At 40.3% G+C, this 22,233-nt stretch overlaps 1 protein-coding gene across 2 annotated transcripts in view; it reads right to left on the reverse strand.

The window, feature by feature from the left end:
• Positions 1–22,233, reverse strand: part of SH3RF1 (SH3 domain containing ring finger 1) — a 95,684-nt gene that overhangs the window by 8,867 nt on the left and 64,584 nt on the right. The window contains exons 6-11 of one of the 2 annotated variants that reach the window (XM_075091132.1): positions 21,859–21,969; positions 13,025–13,179; positions 9,921–10,091; positions 9,512–9,771; positions 2,566–2,924; positions 123–457 (exon numbers count right to left, since the gene is read on the reverse strand). In XM_075091132.1, coding sequence (XP_074947233.1) covers positions 123–457; positions 2,566–2,924; positions 9,512–9,771; positions 9,921–10,091; positions 13,025–13,179; positions 21,859–21,969 — 1,391 coding nt within the window. Of the gene's footprint in view, positions 1–122; positions 458–711; positions 746–2,565; positions 2,925–9,511; positions 9,772–9,920; positions 10,092–13,024; positions 13,180–21,858; positions 21,970–22,233 lie in introns of those variants that run through there. The other variant, XM_075091133.1, reaches the window with a different exon arrangement.

Here is a 22,233-nt window from a genome sequence, read left to right on the forward strand (position 1 = left end):
AAAAGTAAGTTTCATTTTGCTGTAAAATATGAGCATTTTGAAGCAGTTCTAATATACACTGCAAGTGTCAGAGTGGATTTTTTTCGTGGTTTGCCTGAGTCTAGCTGCATAGGATAATTTACCTTTCACAGACAAGAGGCCTGGATTCATTCAAGACTGGACCCAGGGATGAGCAAGGCTGCCGAGGTGGCGGCGCTACTGGAATAGAGGAATCCAGGGAACTTGTTTTCCGATGCAGTGTCTCCTGTGCCAGCGCAGAGACCTCGCTGTCAGTGGGACAGGATCCAGCTTTGCTGTGACCACCTGCTGATGGAAGCTCTGGCCCGACTGCACCTTGCAGGGCTAACTCTGCGGCTGCTTGCTCAGCCTCCAGCGTTGGTGATGCTGGAGGTGACAATCGGGGCTTGCGTTTCGTGGATGCTCCAGAAAGCAGTTTCAGCAAACCCTTTTTTTCTTTCTGTAAACCAAAAGCAGTGCCTCATTTTAGAACAAGCCTCCCGTGAAGAGCTGAACACTTCCTTCTGATAGATGCCATCGTGATCAGAGGGGACTCGGTAAATTATGAGGAGATATTGTATAAATTACAAAAGGTAATTACGAAAATTACAGAAGATAAAGATAATTATTAAAATTCTAAAGAGAAAAACAGTAAGTCATTTAAACCATAAACCAGCTAAGTCCTTTCACTTAGTTAGTTAAGTTAAGGCTTACCTTAAAAGCCAATGGCACTGGCCCAAAAGGTTGTCTAGAAAAAGGAGCGAGGAGTTAGATTCCCACACTGGGAATCTAAGAAGTAAAACATTTCATTAACATGGAAGTTTCTAGGAAGGCATGAAGAGTCATTTCAAACCAAGCAGGGAGAAAAGTCTGCCCTGGAGGCTGCTGTTTAGATAAGTGTCTTTTATTTATCCTCCCTCAGTAAGGGAAGACCTTCATGATTTAACAGAAATTTGCCACAAGGGGAATGTACTGTGTTTTGCTGCTCTGCTAGAGGGGAGAATTGTAAACATTCTTTCTGCTTGTCCAGACAGGAATCCCTGAAGACTATTACTTACCCTGAAGAGAATTATTTAAGTAGCTTTTGTGTTTCTTGTCTTTTTTTAAAGGGGTGTGGCAGTGATCTTCTTACCAACCCTTTGACTGAGTGAATTTAGTGCTTAAGAGAGGTGCCAGATTGTAAGCCCTGGAGACAAGAATAAGCTATTTAACTACAGAAAAAGAAAAGCATGAGCAATGTGAGATTTTTATTATATCTTGGGATGCAGTGGAATTGGTGAACTGTGAATGAAAAATCCTCTGTCCTTCTTCCAAGTCTCCAATAATTTAAAGCTATTTCAGCGAAGAACCGCTGTCTAGCAAATAGGAAAGAAAAAGAGAAACTCAAAGAAATTAACATAGTCCAAATATGTTAGCGTCTTTAACCTTAAACTATAAATAAGTTTTCTAAAAGCCCTGCCTAAGGGCACATCAGTCTGATTTCAGTGGCTATGGCTAAAGTAATTTTAAAACAAAGTTCTAGGTACCTCTGTTCAACAATAATCAGCAAAAATAATTAAAAAGTGGGTGAGATTAGTGTACAGCCTATGATTAAAACCATCATAAACTTCATTAAGGAGTGCATATGGGTGAATAGCAGTAAGGTAACACCTAAAACATTTGAGAGGTAAACAAAGCTGTCAAAAGGAGAAAAAAATATTCTAACTACACCACAATCATAGAACAAAACCAGTTAGAAAATTGGAGAAACGTTTCTGCCTACAATATAACATAATCACATGGCTTGTTGGACAGAGCAAATGAGTTTAGACACAGATGAAAATACTTCAACTAGAAGGAAGGAAAGCAGAATCACTACAGACTCTGCTGACCTACATTTAGAAAAGACAGAGTTGGGTGCTTCTTTTTCTTTGCCCAATAACCATTGCTGGTAAAATATTTTTCATAATATCTCAGCTTAATAAGGAAGGCAACCTAAAGGAATACTGATTTTCACTGAATATTAGGTTTATTTTATTAGACTGAACTTTTTATGCTCCCACAAGTTCATGGGGGTTTGGTTTTTGGTGGGTTGGGTTTTTTTAGGTTGTTTGGTTTTTGGTTTGGGGTTTTTTTGGTTTTTTTTTGGCATTACAGGCTTATTAGTTTACTGATACTTACTGAACTTAATGGCAACATTTGCTATGCATACAACTTTCTAAAATATTCAGGAAACTGACCGGAGGTAAAGAAAAACAAAAAACTTAAAATTCCAAGAGTTAATCTTATAGTTCTTTTGAACTTTATACATATACCTTTTGTTTTTCCTGCTTAAGGTGTGAACCTGCTACCCTATTTTAACCCTTTCCAAGGACTGCTCTGCTTTTATCCATCCTAAATTATTCTTGTATGGCCAAGAATAAGTTTGCCCATAGCTGTAGTCCCAAAATGGCTGCCCAAGTTTCAGGCTCAGTCTTAAAAACCTTGCAATGCTGCTATTCAGCAAATGTAAGAAAAAATATGGATCTCTCATAAGTTTGCATGATGAAAATGGGAGAATTCAAGGGAATTATTTTAATCTCTACCCACCTTGCCATCCTTGTCTGCTTTACTGACAGCAGCATTTCCACCAGCTGCTAAAGCACTCTCTGGAGATGCAGGAGCTCCAGGGTGAGCGTTTACAGTTCTCCCACTAATATCACCCTCCAGAGATGAAGCAGCAATGCTGGGAGAATTCAAAGAAGCTGCTGCACATGCCAGTGGGATAGTTGAGCGATTCACATTCACAGCTGTGACATAAGCAGCAGTATTTGGAAGCTGGGGCTGGAGCTGCTGGGAGGCAACAGAGTGGTGGGGAATGATCACAGCTGCAGGAATAAGGCATGTTGGACTCTGTGCTTGTATAGGTGTGACTGCTGCCGTAGGTCTCTCTTGACTGTGTGCGGCAACTAGAACAAAAGAATAAAATGTGAGATAGTTCTTCTTTTCAGAAGACACACAAAGTGAGGTACAGTCGCTCTGTTACAGCTCATCAGTCATATGAAGCTTCCTTCCTACCTTTGTAACTTCCATTTTTATTACTATAATGACATCTTATGCAGCATCAAATTTATCTCACCAGAATAAAGAAGTAGCACATGCACCAGCATGCACCAGAAGAATAACAGCACCGCAACTACTGGGGGGAAATCCAAGCTGCTAAGTAAAATGTTTCACATATAGACAGATAGGCAAAGTGAAGATTACAGTTTAGTTCATAAGAGCTAGCTAAATCCTGCCTGGAACCCGTTTGTTCCTTTTATTATGCTGTGTAGTTGTCAGGGCACATAAAACAAAGTAGGAAGAAACACTCCTTATAGAAGCTGCTAAAAATATAATTGGATTGTTTTCCCTAAACTATTCACAAAATCCACAACAGATTTAGTGGATCTTTCAAACAATACGTACAGTGGCAATTACTGCTATGAGTGGTTTCTCTGAAAACGTAAGCTATTGTCTCTTGGGATGTTTAAATATAGAAGTGGATTTACTCATAACCCTGTGAAATAAAAGGAACATCTACACTGGAAGTTGGAGAATAGCACAGGGCTGAATATACTAACCTCAGCTGCAGCCTAGCTGCAAAGCACAGAGCTCTGCATGAACTAATTTATCCTCTCCAAGAAGCAACATTGCTATTATAGTTATATGGTCAACCCTATGTGCTTTTGGGTCATTTCAACAGCTTGGATATCTCCGCATCACTGGGTGGTATGAATTGCAGACATCTTACCTGAATAATATGAGGCAAAATGCAGCATCCCAGTGCTGCACAGCCTCCTTCCTTCAAATACTCTGAAACTTCCTATCTAAGGAGGGGTCATCCCTCTAGTTTGGTGCACGTACATCTTAAACGTATCAATTCACTCTGATTTTTCAGATACTAATTAGAGTTTCGGGCTTGTTGTAAGTGATATCCTAGAATCAAGTCTCCAGCACTTGCTCTCTTTCCCCTCTCTCTCTACGTTGTAGATAGCAAATTCTGCTCCCTACAAATTCCCCCGGTAGTTTGGTTAGATTGCATCAACAGTATATTAGAGAAGACTTTCAAAGACCACAAATTTGATATAACAATCCTACAGTATTATACCCAATTACAATCTCTAAGATAAGAAACACAAATTCTTTCTTAAAAAGGAAGCACTACTAAATGCTATGTCTATTTTTTTATATGTAACCTCTTCCCCTCTACTGACCTTCCTAACTCTGAGCACCACAAACATTTCAAAAAGGAAGATAAGGAGAGTGCAGCAAGACTTTTTCTAAAAAACCTATTATTAACACTGCCTTTTTCTTGTGAGATAAAGTCCGTTTTCTTAAAAGTAACCGCTATCTTCAAGATACGTCTATACTTACACACAATCAATGGAGTACAAGCACTGAATAACTTTCTGGTTTTGTTTGCTTATCCCTGATGGAATCCGCAGGACAAATGCTTCAAGTCACCCTATTTTCATACAGTTCATCCTTTAATGAAATATGCAGAATATACATTTTCTTCCCACTTCCTTTCAATCAAAGAACACATACCCCCTCAGTGAGGGTGATGTCAAGCAATGTCTCACTAAGATCATTTGAAGAAGCCTCCTTGAAGTCCTGAGCTAAACTGAAACTGAAGAACAGCCCTGCAAAATGCAGCATTGATCTGCGAAGCCTCATCAAGAGAGTAATACTCAGCAAAGGTGCTAGGGAAAGCTCCAGATGATCACATTTCAGACGCTGACTACAAAGTTCTTTGTAACATTTGAACATAAAGCAGCCATTATTGCTTCAGTTCTCAGGCCCTTATAAGGGGCAGATCTGTCCCTTGTGACAGATCTGTCACAGATTTGTGACTGAACAGTACACCTTTACACTGTAATCAAACGTTAAGTTCTCTGTGAAGAGAGTGCAGCCCCTTTGATTTTTTCATTTTGGACCGGAAAAGTTGGAGGGAAGTATGTTGTCGTGTTTTCCAGCTGAATGGAACTGTAAGAGCTTATTGATCTTGACAGCGGTGCAGAGATGCAGGGACAGACAGGCCTCTGGAGCCCACAGGAGGTTTCTCCTTTGTGCTGTCACCTGCAAGCTTCTAGGCAGCTCAAAAGGAGGATTCAGAGTTGAAACCTCCTATGCCTGAAAGGCAGGAAAGTGCAGATGCTTTGTTTAGTTTCTGTTACCAGCTGCCAAGAGCACCTGGTTATTTTTATTTAAAGGTACAGAATAAGGTTGTTACAGAGGACTATCTCATCTGTTTCAGCCTAAGATCAGATTGGAGGAAGATGCAGCCAATTAAGGAAATAAAACACCTAAAGACATATATACATATCCTACCTCCAAAAGCAAACTGTGTACTGACATCTGAACATGCATAGGGTGTTTTGGGAGATGCATGACTCTGAAGAGGTGGTGGGCTAATTCATGGATCTTGAGATCATAAGAAACAATCATCCTTTGAGGGAATAACAGATAATACCATTTGCACCTTTTGCTTTCTATTCTGCTCTGCCAATAAGAATCCCATGATTAAAAAAACCCTTTAGTCACAACTGTCTCAACCAAGAGACCTTAGGACCCGAAATCAAGGCTGAAAGACAGATCACTAGGATAGTTTGATAGGGATTTGGGGTTTTTGGTTTTGTTTTGTTTGTTTGACTTTGAGGCCCTAGGAACAACTGGAACAGATTAGGCTCCAGTTGTGTGGTATTTTCCTAGCCTGGCAAATTCACAGAGGACTGCATGGATATGGTAAATAAAAACTCTTGAAAACACCACTATCAATGTTTTTAGTTCTGGGTTTAAATAACAAGAAGGCATGCTTGACTATGATGTGGCCTGCCCCAGACGGTAAAGACAGAGTTATACCTGCCAGAAATACAGAATTCTATGACATAGATGGTATGGATTCTAAATCCACTATAGCGTTCGTGTTTCAGACTCAAAGCTGAAAGAAGCTGCAGTCAAGTTCAGAGAACAAACTGGAATGCCTAAGGGCCAAGCTTGAGCCAGAGCTATGAAAAAGAAGGAATGTATGCTAAAGATCTTCAAAGATTTTAGGAAAACTTAAAAGTGAATGCTAAATTATCACAGAATCATAGAATGGTTTGGAGTTGGAAGCGACCTTAAAGATCATCCAGTTCCAACCGCCCTGCCATGGGCAGAGACACCTTCCACTAGACCAGGTTGCTCAGTGCTCCATCCAACCTGGCCTTGAACACTTCCAGGGATGGGCATCCACAGCTTCTCTGGGCAACCTGTTCCAGGGCCTCACCACCCTCATTGTAAAAAACTTCTTCCTTATAGCTAGTCTAAATCTACCCTCCGTTAGTTTAAAGCCACTGTCCCTTGTCCTATCACTATGTCCTTGTAAAAAGTCCCTCTCCAGCTTTTTTGTAGGCCCCCTTCAGGTACTGGAAGGCTGCTATAAGGTCTCCCCAGAGCCTTCTCTTCTCCAGGTTGAACAATCCAATCTCTCTTGGTCTGCCTTCATAGGAGAGGTGCTCTAGTCCTCTGATTATCTTCATGGCCCTCCTCTGGACTTGCTCCAAGAGGTCCATGCCCTTCTTATTTTGGGGGCCCCAGAGTCAGGTGCGGTACTGCAGGTGGGGTCTCACCAGAGTGGAGGAGGGGTAGAAACACCTCCCTTGACCTGCTGGTCACACTTCTTTTGATGCAGCCCAGGATATGGTTGGCTTTCTGGGCTGCAAACACAAATTGCCAGGTCATGTTGAGCTTCCCATCAACCAACACACCCAAGTCCTTCTCCTCAGGGCTGCTTTCAATCCATTCTTTTCCCAGCCTGTATTTGTGCTTGAAATTGCTCTGACCCATGTGACCCTTGTAATTGGCCTTGTTGAAGCTCATGAGGTTCTCACAGGGCCCCTCTGGATGGCATCCCTTCCCTCCAGCATGTCAACTGAACCACACAGCTTGGCGTAGTTGGCAAACTTGTTGAGGGTGCATTCAATCCCACTGTCCATGTTGCCAACAAAGATGTGAAACAGCCCCAGTCCCAATACTGACCCCTGAGGAACGCCAATCATCACTGGTCTCCGCTTGGACATTGAGCTGTTGACCACAACTGTTTGAGTGTGACCATCCAGCCAACACATTATTCACTGAGTGGTCCATCCGTCAAATCTACGGCTCTCCAATTTAGAGACAAGGATGTTGTGTGGGACACTGTCAAATGCTTTGCACAAGTCCAGGTAGATGACGTCAGTTGTTCTTCCCTTATCCAGCAATACTGTAACCCCATCATAGAAGGCCACCAAATTTCTCAGGCATGATTTGCCCTTAGTGAAGCCATGTTGGCTGTCACCAATAACCTCCTTATTTTCCATACGCCTTAGCATAGTTTCCAGGATGATCTGCTCCACGATCTTGCCAGGCACAGTGGTGAAACTGACTACCCGGTAGTTCCCCAGGTCTTCCTTTTTTCCCTTTTTAAAAATGGAAGTTATGTTTCCCCTTTTCCAGTCAGTGGGAACTTCATCGGACTGCCATGACTTCTCAAATATGATGAACAGTGGCTTAGAAACTTCATCCACCAGTTCCCTCAGGGACCCATGGATGCATCTCATCAGGTCCCACGGACTTGTGCACCTTCAGGTACCTTCGATGGTTTCGAACCTGATCTTCTCCTACAGAAGGCAGCTCTTCATTCTCCCAGTCCCTGCCTTTGACTTCTGTGACTTGGGCGGTGTGGCTAGAGCACTTGCTGGTGAAGACTGAGGCAAAAAAGTTGTTGAGTACCTCGGCCTTCTCCATATCCCAGATAATGAGGTCTCCCATTTCCAGAGAGGGCCCACATTTTCCCTAGTCTTCCTTTTATCATTGACATATCTACAGAAACTTTTTTTGTTGCCCTTGACATCCCTGGCCAGATTTAATTCTTTCAGGGCTTTAGCTTTCCTAACCTTATGCCTGGCTGCTCGGACAATTTCTCTGTATTCCTCCCAGGCTACCCGTCCTTGCTTCCACCCTCTGTATGCTTCCTATTTGCATTCAAGTTTGTCCAGGAGTTCCTTGTTCATCCATGCAGGCCTCCCAGTGTTTTTGCCTGACATCATCTTTGTTGGGATGCATCACTCCTGAGCTTGGAGGAGGTGATCCTTGAATATTAACCAGCTTTCTTGGGCCCCTCTTCCCTCCAGGGCTTTATTCCATGCTACTCTACTAGGCAAATTCTTGAAGAGGCCAAAGTCTGCTCTCCTGAAATCCAGAGTAGTGAGCTCGCTGTGTGCCCTTCTCAGTGCCCTAAGGATATTGAACTCCACCATTTCATGGTCACTGCAGCCAAAGCTGCCCTTGAGCTTCACATTCCCCACCAGCCTCTCTTTGTTGGTGAGAACAAGGTGCAACATAGCACCTCTCCTCGTTGGCTCCTCTATCACTTGGACAAGGAAGCTATCATCAACGCATTGCAGGAACCTCCTGGATTGTTTATGTCCTGCTGTGTTGTCCCTCCTACAGATATCGGGGTGGTTGAAGTCCCCCATGAGGACTAGGGCTTGTGAACATGAGGCTGCTCCTGTCTGTCTACAGAGGGCCTCATCCGCTCAGTCTTCCTGGTAAGGTGGCCTGTAGCAGACCCCTTCTATACTATCACCTGCCCCTGCCCTCCCTTTAATCCTGACCCATAAATTCTCAGTCAGCTTCTCATCCATCCCCAGGTGCAGCTCCATGCACTCCAGCTGGCCACTGACATACAGGGCGACAACCCCTCCTCATCTCCCCTGCCTGTCCTTCCTAAAGAGACTGTATCCTTCCATTCCAACACTCCAGTCATTGGAGGCATTCCACCACGTCTCCATGATGCAAATGAGATCACAGCCCTGCAGGTGTGTGCAAGTGTCTAACTCTTCTTGTTTATTCCCCATGCTACATGTGTTTGCACAGAGGCATTTAAGTTCGGCCCCCAATGGAGCTGACTTACTGGCTGGAGCGGCTGGAATTACTTTGTGCTGCTCTTCAGGTGCTCTCCTGCTGATCCGTGATCCTTCTCCTTGGGCATGTATTGCTGGCACTGGCATCAAACTGGTAGGAGTGGGATGGATTGAGGTTTCCCTCCCCTGGTAAATTTAGTTTAAAGCCCTCTTCACAATTAGAGCAATCTGTGGCTGTTATGCAGTTAACATGAAAAAATAAGCTATGACTCAGATGTTCTTATCACTTTTATTACTATATGAATTGCATGTGAGTGGGAAAGTTCAAAGAATGCCCCCATCCCAGATACTGCTGGAATAAAAAAATTCCACCTAACGTACTTGCATATAAAATCCCAACAGTAGGAGTATGTACATACGCACAGTTGCTTAGAAGAGAATAATAAAAGATTCAACAATTCAGAGAGATATATTGTCATTTCAGAAAGCATTCAACTCTAAAAAAATATTAAAATACCTTAACCCCACCCCCACACATTTACACATACCCTGACTCCAGCCACTTGCCCAGACAGACCTTACAGTTTATCTACCACACATAAAAAGCTTTATTTTATTTTTTTTTTTACCTGTTCTAACTGCATTGCGAGCCTGGTTGACTGTCATTTGTCCTGTCACATGCATAAGGACCTTTGTTTGTGGACTAGTTTGGATATGCGCTGCAGAAACCACAGCTGTGGGTACTGTGCTGGAGTTCACTGCCACACCATTCCCCTGGAGCTTCTGAGATGTTCCACTAGCAGTGGAAGGGCTGACCATAGTTACCACTCGTCCCGTTTGGCCAGCGGTAGACATGGGAACTTTTGTTTGTGATGCACTTGTCACTGTCCTGCCAAAATTAAAAGCAAAACACTAAAACACAACTGAAAAATGAGCTAGTTACTAAAACCCACAGCTCTTTTACCATTAAATACAAGAACAGAATCATTTTGACCTGGAAACTAGATAAACTATTTAAACACTTGTATAAAAATATACCTTGTAACTGGAGCCACATAATTTCCGGGAAAAACACCAATCTTGCTTGTATGCATGGAAGTTCCCTTGAACCAGCCATCTTGACAGCGTTCAAACACTAAGAACATTTCTCCCTTCCGCAGTTCCAGTTCATCATCTTTTCGAGGAGTGTAAGGGTATATAGCAATATACCTAAAAATGGGAAAGTAGATGTAATTGGTAAACTTAAAACAATTTAAAACATCACTTGTGTTTTCTGGCAGAGAGAGTTCAGTCAGCGATGAGAAGGCGTGGCAGAAAAGGTTATGTGTTAGTTGATCCATTGTACTATTACAATATTAAAACAGAAGTTATGGCAATGTTAAGGGAAACAATGACCACTAAGAATATCCTCCTAACTGCACAAGTTAGTGAACTTAATTAAATAGGTGTTTATCAGCTACAGATCCCAGCATATCCCACTTCTCTCTCCCTACACCTGCTTCTATTATCTCTTACACTTTGTGACATGCCAACTCCAACTTTTTTTTTTCTGGAGGGGTGGGGAGCATGGAGAAGTTCTGTTACTTGGGATTGAAAGCTCAGTATCAGAACTACTTTTCAAATTGCAAAATTGGAATCTTCCTGTGCAACTGCAGTGCCAAAAAAAAGATAAGTTACTAGAACTTGAAGTCTATGGGTAAGGTAGCTAGCAGTTATTCACTTGTAAAGGTTATTTCCTTTTTTTGCTTCTAAGCAACATTGATGCATAATACAGAGCATCTGAAATCAGAGTGAGAGTTCAGAAACATTTTTCATTTTTTTCTATTAAAAAAAGACATTCTTAGGGGAAAAGAGTAAAAATAAAACTGCAGTCACATGCTGGAATATTCCTAGTGAAGTCTTCAAATAAGATTGAGCAATTTCCTATTATCATGTTAAAAAGCAGCACTGTTTTAACCACCAGTGTTCTATTTTCTGCCACAGTTTGAACGTAAGAAAACTGTTAAACCATTTATATAAAATGTTTATATAATTATAGATCCAGACCTATGGGAAACAGCATTCTAATAGATAAAATTTTATTGAAAGAATATACTTTTCACAAGAAGTCGGCAATTAGGGTAGATGGGTAGAATACCCCCTTTTCTGAAAAAGGATCCACAAGTACTTGCCATGCTAGTCTTTCCCACTCCCCTTGTCACCCCAAGGGTAAAAAAGTGGCTTTACAAAACATTCTCTCATCATAATTGTCTCTTGCGCACAGTAACAACAGCATTAATTGTATGCTTCTCCTTTCTGCATTATATTTTGGTCCTTGCTGTTCACCCAGGAAACTCTGCATTATCTGCAAGAATGCTTTAAAGGCAAGATAGGTACCTGGTAAAGCAAGTCCAAAATATGCTTTAAAGGCAACATATGACATGCTGGCAACAAAAGGCTTCACTGGTACATAATTTAGGGGTGATCTACAAAGCCACATACTGAAGCTCTGTGGGAAAGCAACTGATGTACTCTAATTGGTGTTCATTAACTTCCCTTTTAGTTAAATCATTCCAAATTTCATTAGTATCCTCATATAGAGCAACCCTTTGAAGATGGAGGATGGGAATAAATGAGGTGGGAACTTGATTAACTGCAATAAGCACAATAATCCATAAGAAGCAGTGTTAAAATGCTTGACACCAAAGAAACAGCCCAAATCCAGATGCACCTGCTGTACAAGAGGGGTGCTCTTTTGGAGTGGGAGGAAACCAGTGGGAAGATAAAAATAAAGACACAGAACAAAAGCTGTCCTTGCATTATTCAAACATGTCCTATTAGATGGTTTACCCACTCCTGAATTTTTTTCTTTTATCGTTTTTACTCTCCAAGCTGCAGACAAAGAAGTTTCCAAGAAGAAAGATGTTGTCAGCAGTGCATGTTAATACACAAAATATTTTCACCCAGAAGGATGACACACATTTGCTTGTAATACAAGTGTGAAGACATAATGCTAACTAGCAGCTTTCTGCCTTCATTCTAAATTAACTGAACTGTAGAATCTTCAGTCAAATTTCAGTTGCAACTTACGCAAACAGTCTGACAATGACATGCTAATATAACAGTCTAAATGAAATACAGCACTTTCTGTGTTCTGGCATAAGTTATTCCATATGAGAATAGCCTTTTCATTCCATACATAACAGAAAACATCGAATAAATTCACTCCAGAGTTTGCCACTTGAGAGTTATACAGTCTTCATCGCTAACTCAAGGACTCATTCGTCTGCATGTGTCGTGGTTCAGCCCCAGTCAGCAACTAAACACCACGCAGCCGCTCGCTCACTCCCCCCACCCCTGTGGGATGGAGGAGAGAATCGGAAGAGCAAAAGCAAAAAAAAACACCTTGTGGGTTGAGATAAGAGCAGTTTAATAATTAAAATACAATAATAATTATAATAATGATTATGATAATAATAACAATAATGATAATATAATAAAACCGTAAAGGGAAAAAGGGAAAAAAGCCAAAACACAAGCGATACAACCGCTCACCACCCAATGACCAACACTGCCGGTCCCTGAACCGTGATTGCACCCTGCCTCCCCAAGCCAGCTCCTCCCAGTTAACATACTGGGCATGACATTACATGATATGGAATATCCCTTTGGCCAGTTTGAATCCGCTCTCTTAGCTGTGCACCCTCCCCTCCCGGCTTCTTGAGCCCCTGGCAGAGTATGGGAAGCTGGAAAAGTCCTTGACTAGCACAAGCACTACCCAGCAACAACCAAAACATCGGTGTGTTATCAACATTGTTTTCATACTAAGTCCAAAGCACAACACTGTGCCAGCTACAGTGAAGAAAATTAACTCTATCCCAGCTAAAACCATGACAGCATGATAAATACTTTACATTTTTGAAGTGAGTCCTTTCTATACACAACAACAGCTGATTATATTGACCTAAGACATAAATAACCCTCAGTGTGAAGACTATTTGGGGATATCACCTTTATGTATGATTTGTTGCTTTTGTTCTGTTGTATGCTTGGCTTTCTGGGATTCCTAGCAGAACATAGCCAGCTGGCATGGTATAAGTACATGTGAAGTTATTGATCTTGCTCTGTGTTTCTGACTGGCAAGAAGTTTCAATTTTACTTACACACTTGGACGACTTTGTGGTCGTAAATGTGCCGTTTGGTCAGCTGATCCTGATGTAGGCCTTTGTATTACACCTGCAGACTGAGGTCCAGAAGAGGCCGACGCAATGATTGCAGCAGACAAGAGAGGTGGTGGTGGAAGTGGGGGATTCATATTCTGAATTTATGAGAACAAAAAAAAAAATACCAACAGATGATCAATATTTTTTGATGAGTTGAATCAGCTGCAAGAAAAAAAAATCGTCTAAGAAAATTGAAAAAAAAGCAGCCAAATTCAGCATTCCTTCACCTACTGGTACAATATAACCGGAGAGTTAGGTTTGTCTGTATTTCTCTTTCTCCAGTTTAAAGTCTTGAAGCCTTGGCAGCTATTTAGGCAAATGACAAGCAATTTCTCAGCACAGGAGAAACAGAAAGCATTGTTTCTAATTATAACATCGTTAGGATAGGACCAAAAATTCAGAAGCCTTCCAGGAGGTAGATTTTGCATCCTACTGCTGGCTGTATTTGAAAACATGATTGGTTTTGTACCCTGAAACTGAAACATAACACACAATTCAGCAGTAGTGCACCCAAAACCACCCCTTCTGGGGAAAATTTTCTTTTGATGTATGGGTTACAAAAGCAAGCACAATATGAGACCATAGTCACTGAGCTATTGTTACCACTTTCTCCTATTCTTCTAGTTTAAAAAGTTAGCTTTTGAAATTCAGTATTATCAAGATTGGTAAGCTTTAACAAACACCCCAGTAAAAAGGCACAGTTCCTTTACAGGCAGATCATAATGGGAGTCCTGCCTTCTATGCCTTTTGAGAATCAATGGAGCAATTGTTACCTTCTGTTCTGTAAAGCTTCAGACAATTCTTTAGGACCTTGTGTACTGACACTCCTGGGAAAAGTCTCTCACAAAAGGAGAACTTTTCCTTCCCCCCTTGCAAAAATAATTATTTGTGTTACAATGCACACAAAAAAAGTAATAAAAAACCTCCAACATTTGAAAATGTAAAAGTGAATTAATTTCGAACATGATCTTTGACTTAACGCAATCCTTTAATACTGAAACAAAACTCTAAACCATGCCACTTCAGGTTTAAAAAACCACATAACAAAAATATAAATTAACAAAATGTCCTTTAGTACTGCCTGGCTCTTCCAGTACATCAGCATATAAATGCACAGCATTACATTATCAATTTGGAAAATATGTACTTGAAAGTCATTTTAATTCCCCTCAGCCTACTTCTAAAGGGTTTTGTTGTTGTTGTTTTTCTAAACAAAAAACTATGAGGAAAATCACTTTTAGTTCTACGCTGTGTGATTATGACCTTGCTGCACTTCGTCCAAGTGTTAATAAAAAGACAGCTCTCTGAAATAGTCTTATTCTGTCAAGACACGATACAGAACTGCATGATTAAAAGCTTTCACATCCAGAGAAAACTGATTAACTCTTACAGTTCTTCACTCAAAATTCTTATGCTTAGTTATGATACAAATTACATGGTATATTGTGAGATATTTCTATTTTATTTAAAGCTTTTTTTTTCCTGATTGTACATTAACAATTTCTTAACACCAAATAGGCCTCCTGTATCCAACACAAAGCAGACAGGACCTGCTGGAGAAACATCATTGTGAGCTTTGATACTAATAGTTATTTACAAGAATGGCAATTGCATTTGCTTTACATCCTAGATCCCCATCCATCCAACAATCTTTTTCAAGTATCTTGGTAATTCATACTGAAATACCAATATTTCTCTTCCAGTGGTTCTACAGCAGAAGTTATTTTCCCCACGCAGTCAGCTTCAACAAATGTCTTAGATGAATCCAACCTGAACGTAAGCATCTAACTTTTAGGCAACTTGGCTACAGAATATAAATTCAACTTGTTTTTTTAGGCATCTAAATTCCTTTATATATGGTAGAACCTGTAAATCCACATTACGAGATAATTAGCTGGAAATCTTTAAAATTAAACCTATTCATGCACAATATCAGGGTTGTCACGATTCCACACTTCCTGCACCTCTAAAGATATAAATGATGGGCGTTGTATTTTATTCATTTGAACACACAATATGCACTGAATTTTTAGCTGCAATAAAGGCACCTTCCCAGCTCTATTTTATTCTGCTTTATTCAAGGTCTGCGCCCCTCCCCGTGTCTATTACTATGGTAATGAAACCTGCAGTGAGCCACAGCCCGATTAAACTCCTAAAGACTTGGCAAGTACTTAGAAATCTAAATAAACTACCTGATAGGCTTTAGAGGACTAACGCTTCTTCAGCTTGCACTGCTACAACTTGATAAAATAGATCCAAATGCTCTATCCAAGTTTTCAAGAAGTTTTCTGGCACGTAACCATTTTTCTAGCTATTGAGAAACATACCTCCAGAGCACAAGCTAGTTTTGATGGTTCCCATATTCAACATTCTGTGAAAGAATATATGGAAACCCCACGTGATTTAATAAAATATGCTTATCAAAATAATGGAGTATTTTTATTTTAGGTAGTTGGGGGGGGAATTGAAAGATTCTGCAACTACTTTTCAGAAAACAAGTGTACTTTCAAGCATATAAAACAGCAAATAAGTGATTTTTATTTTTAAGTAGAAGATGAAACATGACATAATTTGATACTTAATTTATGTAAAAAATCTTCAAATAGTACCTATACTCATGCTCTAGAAACTCATACATATTACTAAGTTTAAATATTATTAGGCTGCATTACCGTACCAGTCAACTGAAGATCAACGATCAGCTCACCAAAAGAATAACAAAAGGCACAGCAGTGGAAAAAAACATTCATTAACTGTCTTCACTCCCACAAGGTCTAGGAAAAAATATATGACTTGCAAAATCCCCTGAGGGCTAACAAATTAAGGCTTATGTTTAACAAAATTCCTAAACTCTAAATATATGTCATCAAGAACAGGCCTCTCATACAAAACCTCATTGTTTCTTTCAGCTGCTTCCTCTTCCCAACAAAAGTTGATTTGAATTTTTGTTGGTTAAAACCCAGGCAGTTCTTATTTAAATCTCCTCCTGACTTAACTACATGAAAGAGAACTAAATGTCATCAGTATACGACAACCCTCACAGCTTGTGCCTCATTAATAATAACTCAGACTACTTTATATACTTTAACACAGGGGGGTGATTTTTATGTGTGTGTGGGCAAGAGAACAGGACCAAAAAACCCAGGGATTTTTTAATTTTTTGAAACATTCAGCATGTAAATGAATGTAAACCATCCAAATATAGACCCCCTATTTCTGCTAGTTAAATGCACATACCAAGACACCATTTCAAAATCAATATATTCAATCTCCAGAAGTAGCAACAAGGATGGCTAGGTCAATTGCAGTCCAAAATACTTTTAAGTTCTCAAGAGACTGTTAAAGGCAGAATGAAAGGAAGGTAATTTATCTGTTGTTGCTACATTCTGTTTTTCTTCTGCTGCTTCTAGTTTCTGCTAACTTTGCTGTGGTATATTTTTTCTCTGTTTTTCCCACATGATGGTGCAAATCACATACTTTCTTTAAGAGTTTTTTCAGCAAAATCTATGGCAACTAGATCTCTTCCATTAGATAACTACCTTATAAATTACATCCAAGAACTTCCTCCAAAGTAAATGAGCCTTACCTAATTGTACGTGCATATTTTCACCCAACAACTGTTGAACTTGACATCTGCTATTTATATTTTATAAAGAACTTCAAATATACTAAGCGCCTACAGGGTTCAAAAATGCCAGCGGCCAAGAAGAGCAGACCAATTAATGCCCCCATTAAGGGCAAAGTTGTGGTTTGAAGTCCCAGAGAACAGCGTAAGTGATAACACCACAGTCAAAAAGCCTCTGCTGTGATAAGTTTGTCTCAGTTCATAGCTTCTTCAATTTCAGAGAAACAAGCCTCAAAACACAAAACAAGAATTAATGCTGCTGGCTAAAGAACTAGACTGAAGAACTGCTGCTGTAAAATAAAACTTTTAAATAAATTATCACAGGTTTTCTGAATGCAAATTAAAATTTGCTTAAGTGACGCAAGCAGCAGATAGTATATATGGTCATTTGACAAAAGCACTCTTATTCCTAAGTCTTATTTGTGTCAATTTTGGCTGAAAATTTGTAAATTACTTACTTCATACAATATTTTGTACCAAACAGCATCCACAAAAGATTATTATGGACAAACTAAAATTAATACAATTGGCATTTTTTGAACCACCATAATATTTCCCAAAATAACAACATAGCGAACTAAAATGTGATCCTATGCATGTACACAGATGAGACTGACAGGCTCCTTTAGGCTAGCAATTAATCTCAACACTCTTCGAGAAACTTCCTACCAATAGGAAAACATCTCCTCTTAATAAAAAATAAAAGCCACCTTTCCTACAGAAGGTAAGAGATGACACTAGCTTTGCTTCTAGTTTCAGAATAGATAAATGTATCAAAGATGCATAAATTCAGGTTTAATGTAAAGGAATATATCCTTCTCTTTTTCACCGATGGGGAATCATGCTCGTCCTCTCTGATTTCTTCTTTCTCCCTTAATCTGAGTTTGGCATGAAGTAAAAGAAGTTGTATAAACATCTTGTTCTCAAAGAACAATCAGTTACTTTAAATAGTGTTATAAACACCAAAACGATTGACAGGAAGAAGATCCAATTAAACCCTCTTCATGCTAAAGAGAAACCGTCCCTGCTCCAATCCAACTCCCTTGTAATTTGCTTAGCATTCAGAAATGAAAAAAAAAGCTAAAGGGAGAAGCTTAGAGAAACGCAGGAGTTTGTACTTACAAAAGCAAAAAAATACAAAAGCAAAAGGACTCAAGCCAACTACTTCTGATGTATTAAATCATACAGTCACAGTTGTTCCACAGCTTAAAATTAAGGCTCAGAATCTCCAGAAGGGAAGCATCTAGAGAAACAAGAACAAATGTCTCTCTTGATCTGTCAGAACCGTTTTGCACATTCCTGAATTAAAACAAGAGTTTATGAAGCAAGAGGAAAAGTGGACGTAAAAGACACACTTTGCAGTCTGTGACTACAAACTGCGTCATCATCTAATATCATCTATAGTAAAAGAACGCAGGAGTGACCTGCCCATAGCCTGAGCTGCCAGCCTGTATATTAGTCATGCTGAAAACAAGTCAAGAAGAAACAGAACATTATGTACAGAAGGTTACTGACTTTTAAAGAGGGTGGCAGAGAATAATTCAGATTCTCAATGGGAATTATATGCCTAACTGGAAACATAACCAGGAACACGGTTATCACAAAGAGAAAGTAGCACTCCAGGATACAGGATGATCATGTGGCAGGAGTTTTACCCCATGCTGCATTTAGCACTGTAATTTAGTTCCTGTGGGTACCAATGGTGAGATCGCCTTTGAATAAGCTTATGCAACTAAAGCACCCGAGGTGGTTTAATGACTTTGCACCAGCACCAAAATAAAGTATTTTTCCATGTTGGCATCAAAGAAAGAACTACTGATTCTTAGTAACAAACAGAAGTGTTCGTTGCTGAGAGAAAAAAAGGAAAAAAGCAACTTCTGACAGGAATTTGAAATTATGCTTTGAATTCTGCCTACCCCGTCCTCTCCAAAACTTATCTCATCCACAAATCAAATCAATTACTCTATGTTTGCAGCATAGATGTTAGCTAGACTCGTATTCTGCCTAACAGCACAAACGATACCCAAACTGATTTTGTTTGCTTCAGTTCTCACATGTATTTTCTGAAGGACAGAATTAAAGAAGTATAGAAGATTACATGGACTACTATATAAGCAGCTAATTGTTTCTAGTATTAGATGTACACCTCGTATGCAAAAAGTAAGGACCTGGGGGTCCTTCCTCGTGGACACCAAGCTCAATATGACCCAACATTGTGCCCCTGTGGCAAAGAAGGGTAATGATATCCTGGGCTTCATTAGGAGGAGTCTTGCCAGCAGGTCAAGGGAGGGGATTCCTTCCCCTCTCCTCAGCACTGATGAGGCCACACCTGGAATACTGTGTGCAGTTCTGGGCACCCCAGTGCAAGAGAGACATGGACATACTGGAGAGTCCAGGAAAGGGCCACTAAGATAATTAAGGGACTAGAGCACCTCTCCTCTGAGGAAAGGCTGAGAGCTGCGAATGTTCAGCCTAAAGAAGGCTCATCAATGTGTGTAAGTACCTGAAGGGGAGGTACAAAGATGAGAGTCATACTCTTTTCAGTGGTGCCCAGTGAAACACAAACTGAAACACAGGATGTTCAGTCTGAACATCAGGAAACAGTTTTCCACTGTGAGGGTGATAGAGCACTGGCACAAGTGGCACAGGTGGCCCAGAGAGGTTGTGGAGTCTCAGTCCTTGGGAGATATTCAAAAGCTGTCTGGAGACCATCCCGGACAACTGGCTCTAGGTGGCCTTTCTTGAGCAGGGAGGTTAGACGAGGTGACCTCCAGAGGCCCATTCCAACCTCAACCACTCTGTGACATTATAATATGAATCCAAATATATGGAAATTATTAATTGGTTTCATATTAACATACATCTAACAGTAGGACTGCACAGATGATCAACAGATTGAAGGAGTCATTAACAATAAAAGGACAAAGCATTGCTACAGCGCTACCTGCATTGTTCAGTAAGGCAGGTGTCCTGGTTTCAGCTGCGATAGAGTTAAATTTCTTTGTAGTAGCTAGTATGGGGCTATGTTTTCGATTTTTGCTGGAAACAGTGGTGATAATACGGAGATGTTTTGGCTGTTGCTAAGTAGCGCTTACACTGGTCAAGGACTTTTTCAACTCCCCGTGCTCTGCCGGGTGCACAAGAAGCTGGGAGGGGACACAGCCAGGACAGCTGACCCAAAATGACTAATGGGATATTCCATACCATATGACATCATGCTCAGTATATAAAGCTGGGGGAAGAAGAAGGAAGGGGGGGATGTTTGGAGTAATGGCGTTTGTCTTCCCAAGTAACCGTTACGCGTGATGGAGCCCTGCTTTCCTGGAGACGGCTGAACACCTGCCTGCCCATGGGAAGGAGTGAATTAATTCCTTGTTTTGCTTTGCTTCCGCGCGTAGCTTTTGCTTTACCTATTAAACTGTCTTTATCTCAAACCATGAGTTGCCTCACTTTTACTCTTCTGATTCTCTCCCCCGCCCCACCAGGGGGGAGTGAGCGAGCGGCTGCGTGGTGCTTGGTTGCTGACTGGGGCTAAGCCACGACAGCAGGGCAAAAGCACACTGCCTGTAGAACTGTCAATAATACAGTCATCTGTCTGAAGAACAAAGAAGGTGAAATACATTTACTTGGATGAAAGCAATTATTACATCACTACTGATAAAGAAAATTTGTGGGATCATGGTGGATACCTAGCTAACATAAACTTTGTGTTGCACTCAGGCCAAATGAATGGATGCAAATTCTCAAGATATAAACATCGGACTAACAGGATAAAAGTAAAAGGGTCATACTATCAATATTTTCATCAGTGAAAATAACCGTGCAGTATGGTGCCCAGGAATGCACTTACCATGTGCTTACCATGCCAGAAGGAAGTATTGGAGACAATTAAGAAAATAACAGCATCATAATTTTAAGTTCTGAAAAAGATAACTTAAAAGTCCCAAAGAAGGCTGTCAAAATGCAACCTTCTCAGCTGTGACCAAGCCATACCTAAGCATTTACTTAAACAACAAAAAGTTGATAGCAGAAGACAGACAATTCTGCCTTCAATTTTGCAGACAAATGTGTAAAATGATCCAAGTGCCAAAAGTTGAAAACAAAACCAGACAAATTTAGCAGCAAGGCTATTCATCATGTTTTACTTGCTTTAAAAGACTGCAAGGATAATTAGACACCTAAACGAGATCAAGCCCTGGGGTTTTTCATTTGGGTTGTTTGTTTTGCTTTGGTTTGTTTTTTTTTAAACTAAGTCGGCACTTATTCAGCTGTCCCCCACCCCCCAAAGGTTAGGGGGACAATTTTCAGACTTGAAACTAGAATTAGGTCTTGAGAATTCCTATGATCAAAATAAAGGCTTATTAAGTTCCCTTGACGGTCTTTGAAAACTGGTCTCTACACTCCTTACTGCAGTTACTGTCAGGCTCTGGTTAAGTGCAGTATGATACAGGACATGCCAGAGCTTCTCTACCACAAGCACAGCAAAATGGAGAATTTCAGTTGATTTTGGAATTAAATCCTGCAGTTTTTGAAGACAATGTCATTTTCTTTGTCCACAGGAAACAGCATTGAACGTATCCTTCTCTTAAAAGATGGCCATTTGCGATGGTTTGGCATATTGATCTCCAGAACCTAACTTAGACATTCTAGATATGTTCTTCATCTGCCACAAGCGTACACACAACTAAAATCATCTTATTTAATTAGGACAAGAGGGAAGTTTTGAAAGTTATTTCAAAGAATCTTGCTAATATTGAGTTAAGTAAGACAGAAATATCTGGCAGCTGTGGTCTCAAGTTGACAGTTTTTTGTAAGATCTTATTTGTTTCCCCTGACTCCCCCCCACCCAAGCATAATCTCTTTCCTACTTACGCTGAAAAGAAACACTGTTCTGCAAGGAAATGTGCTTCTTGTGTTTACTACAGAGAAATGACAGAGGAAAGGTAGAGAAATGGATACACGTGACAGGATGCAAACATTATTGTATCAATAATGCTTTTGCTACATTAATTTTATACCACTGCCTATCACATAGTCAATCATCATAAAATCCTCATTTCAATTCAGTGTATCAGAACTTGAGAAAAAAAATTTACTGTACAGATCAAAGATAAATGGGAAGGCTGAGTTCTCTTAAAATGGTACTTACACCAAGAGCAGCTTGGTAGGTAACTTCTGATGGGAAGGTAAATGAAGGCCCTGTTGTGACTGGGCTGCTAGGGGGTGGAGTCACAATTAGCCCTGTAGTACCAATATGAACCTGTCAAAGGGGGGGGTGGGGAAAAAAAAAAAGCAGGGTCAGTTCTGAGTAGTTTAATTAATACGAGCTGGTTTTGACACAACTCTAACCTTCATGGTAAAAAACCACCAGTACTCTACTATCTGTAACTTTAGACTAGAACTAAGTTTTTGTTAGATGCTTTTACAAATGGTATTGGATCACAATGCTCACCTTCTCCTCCCCTCTGCCCCAGTGTTTCAGAAACTTTGGAGATATATTGAACTAGCCATGTCAAACACATTT

Source organism: Phalacrocorax aristotelis, chromosome 4 (genome assembly GCF_949628215.1).
Source record: "Phalacrocorax aristotelis chromosome 4, bGulAri2.1, whole genome shotgun sequence".
Taxonomy (NCBI): Eukaryota; Metazoa; Chordata; class Aves; order Suliformes; family Phalacrocoracidae; genus Phalacrocorax; species Phalacrocorax aristotelis.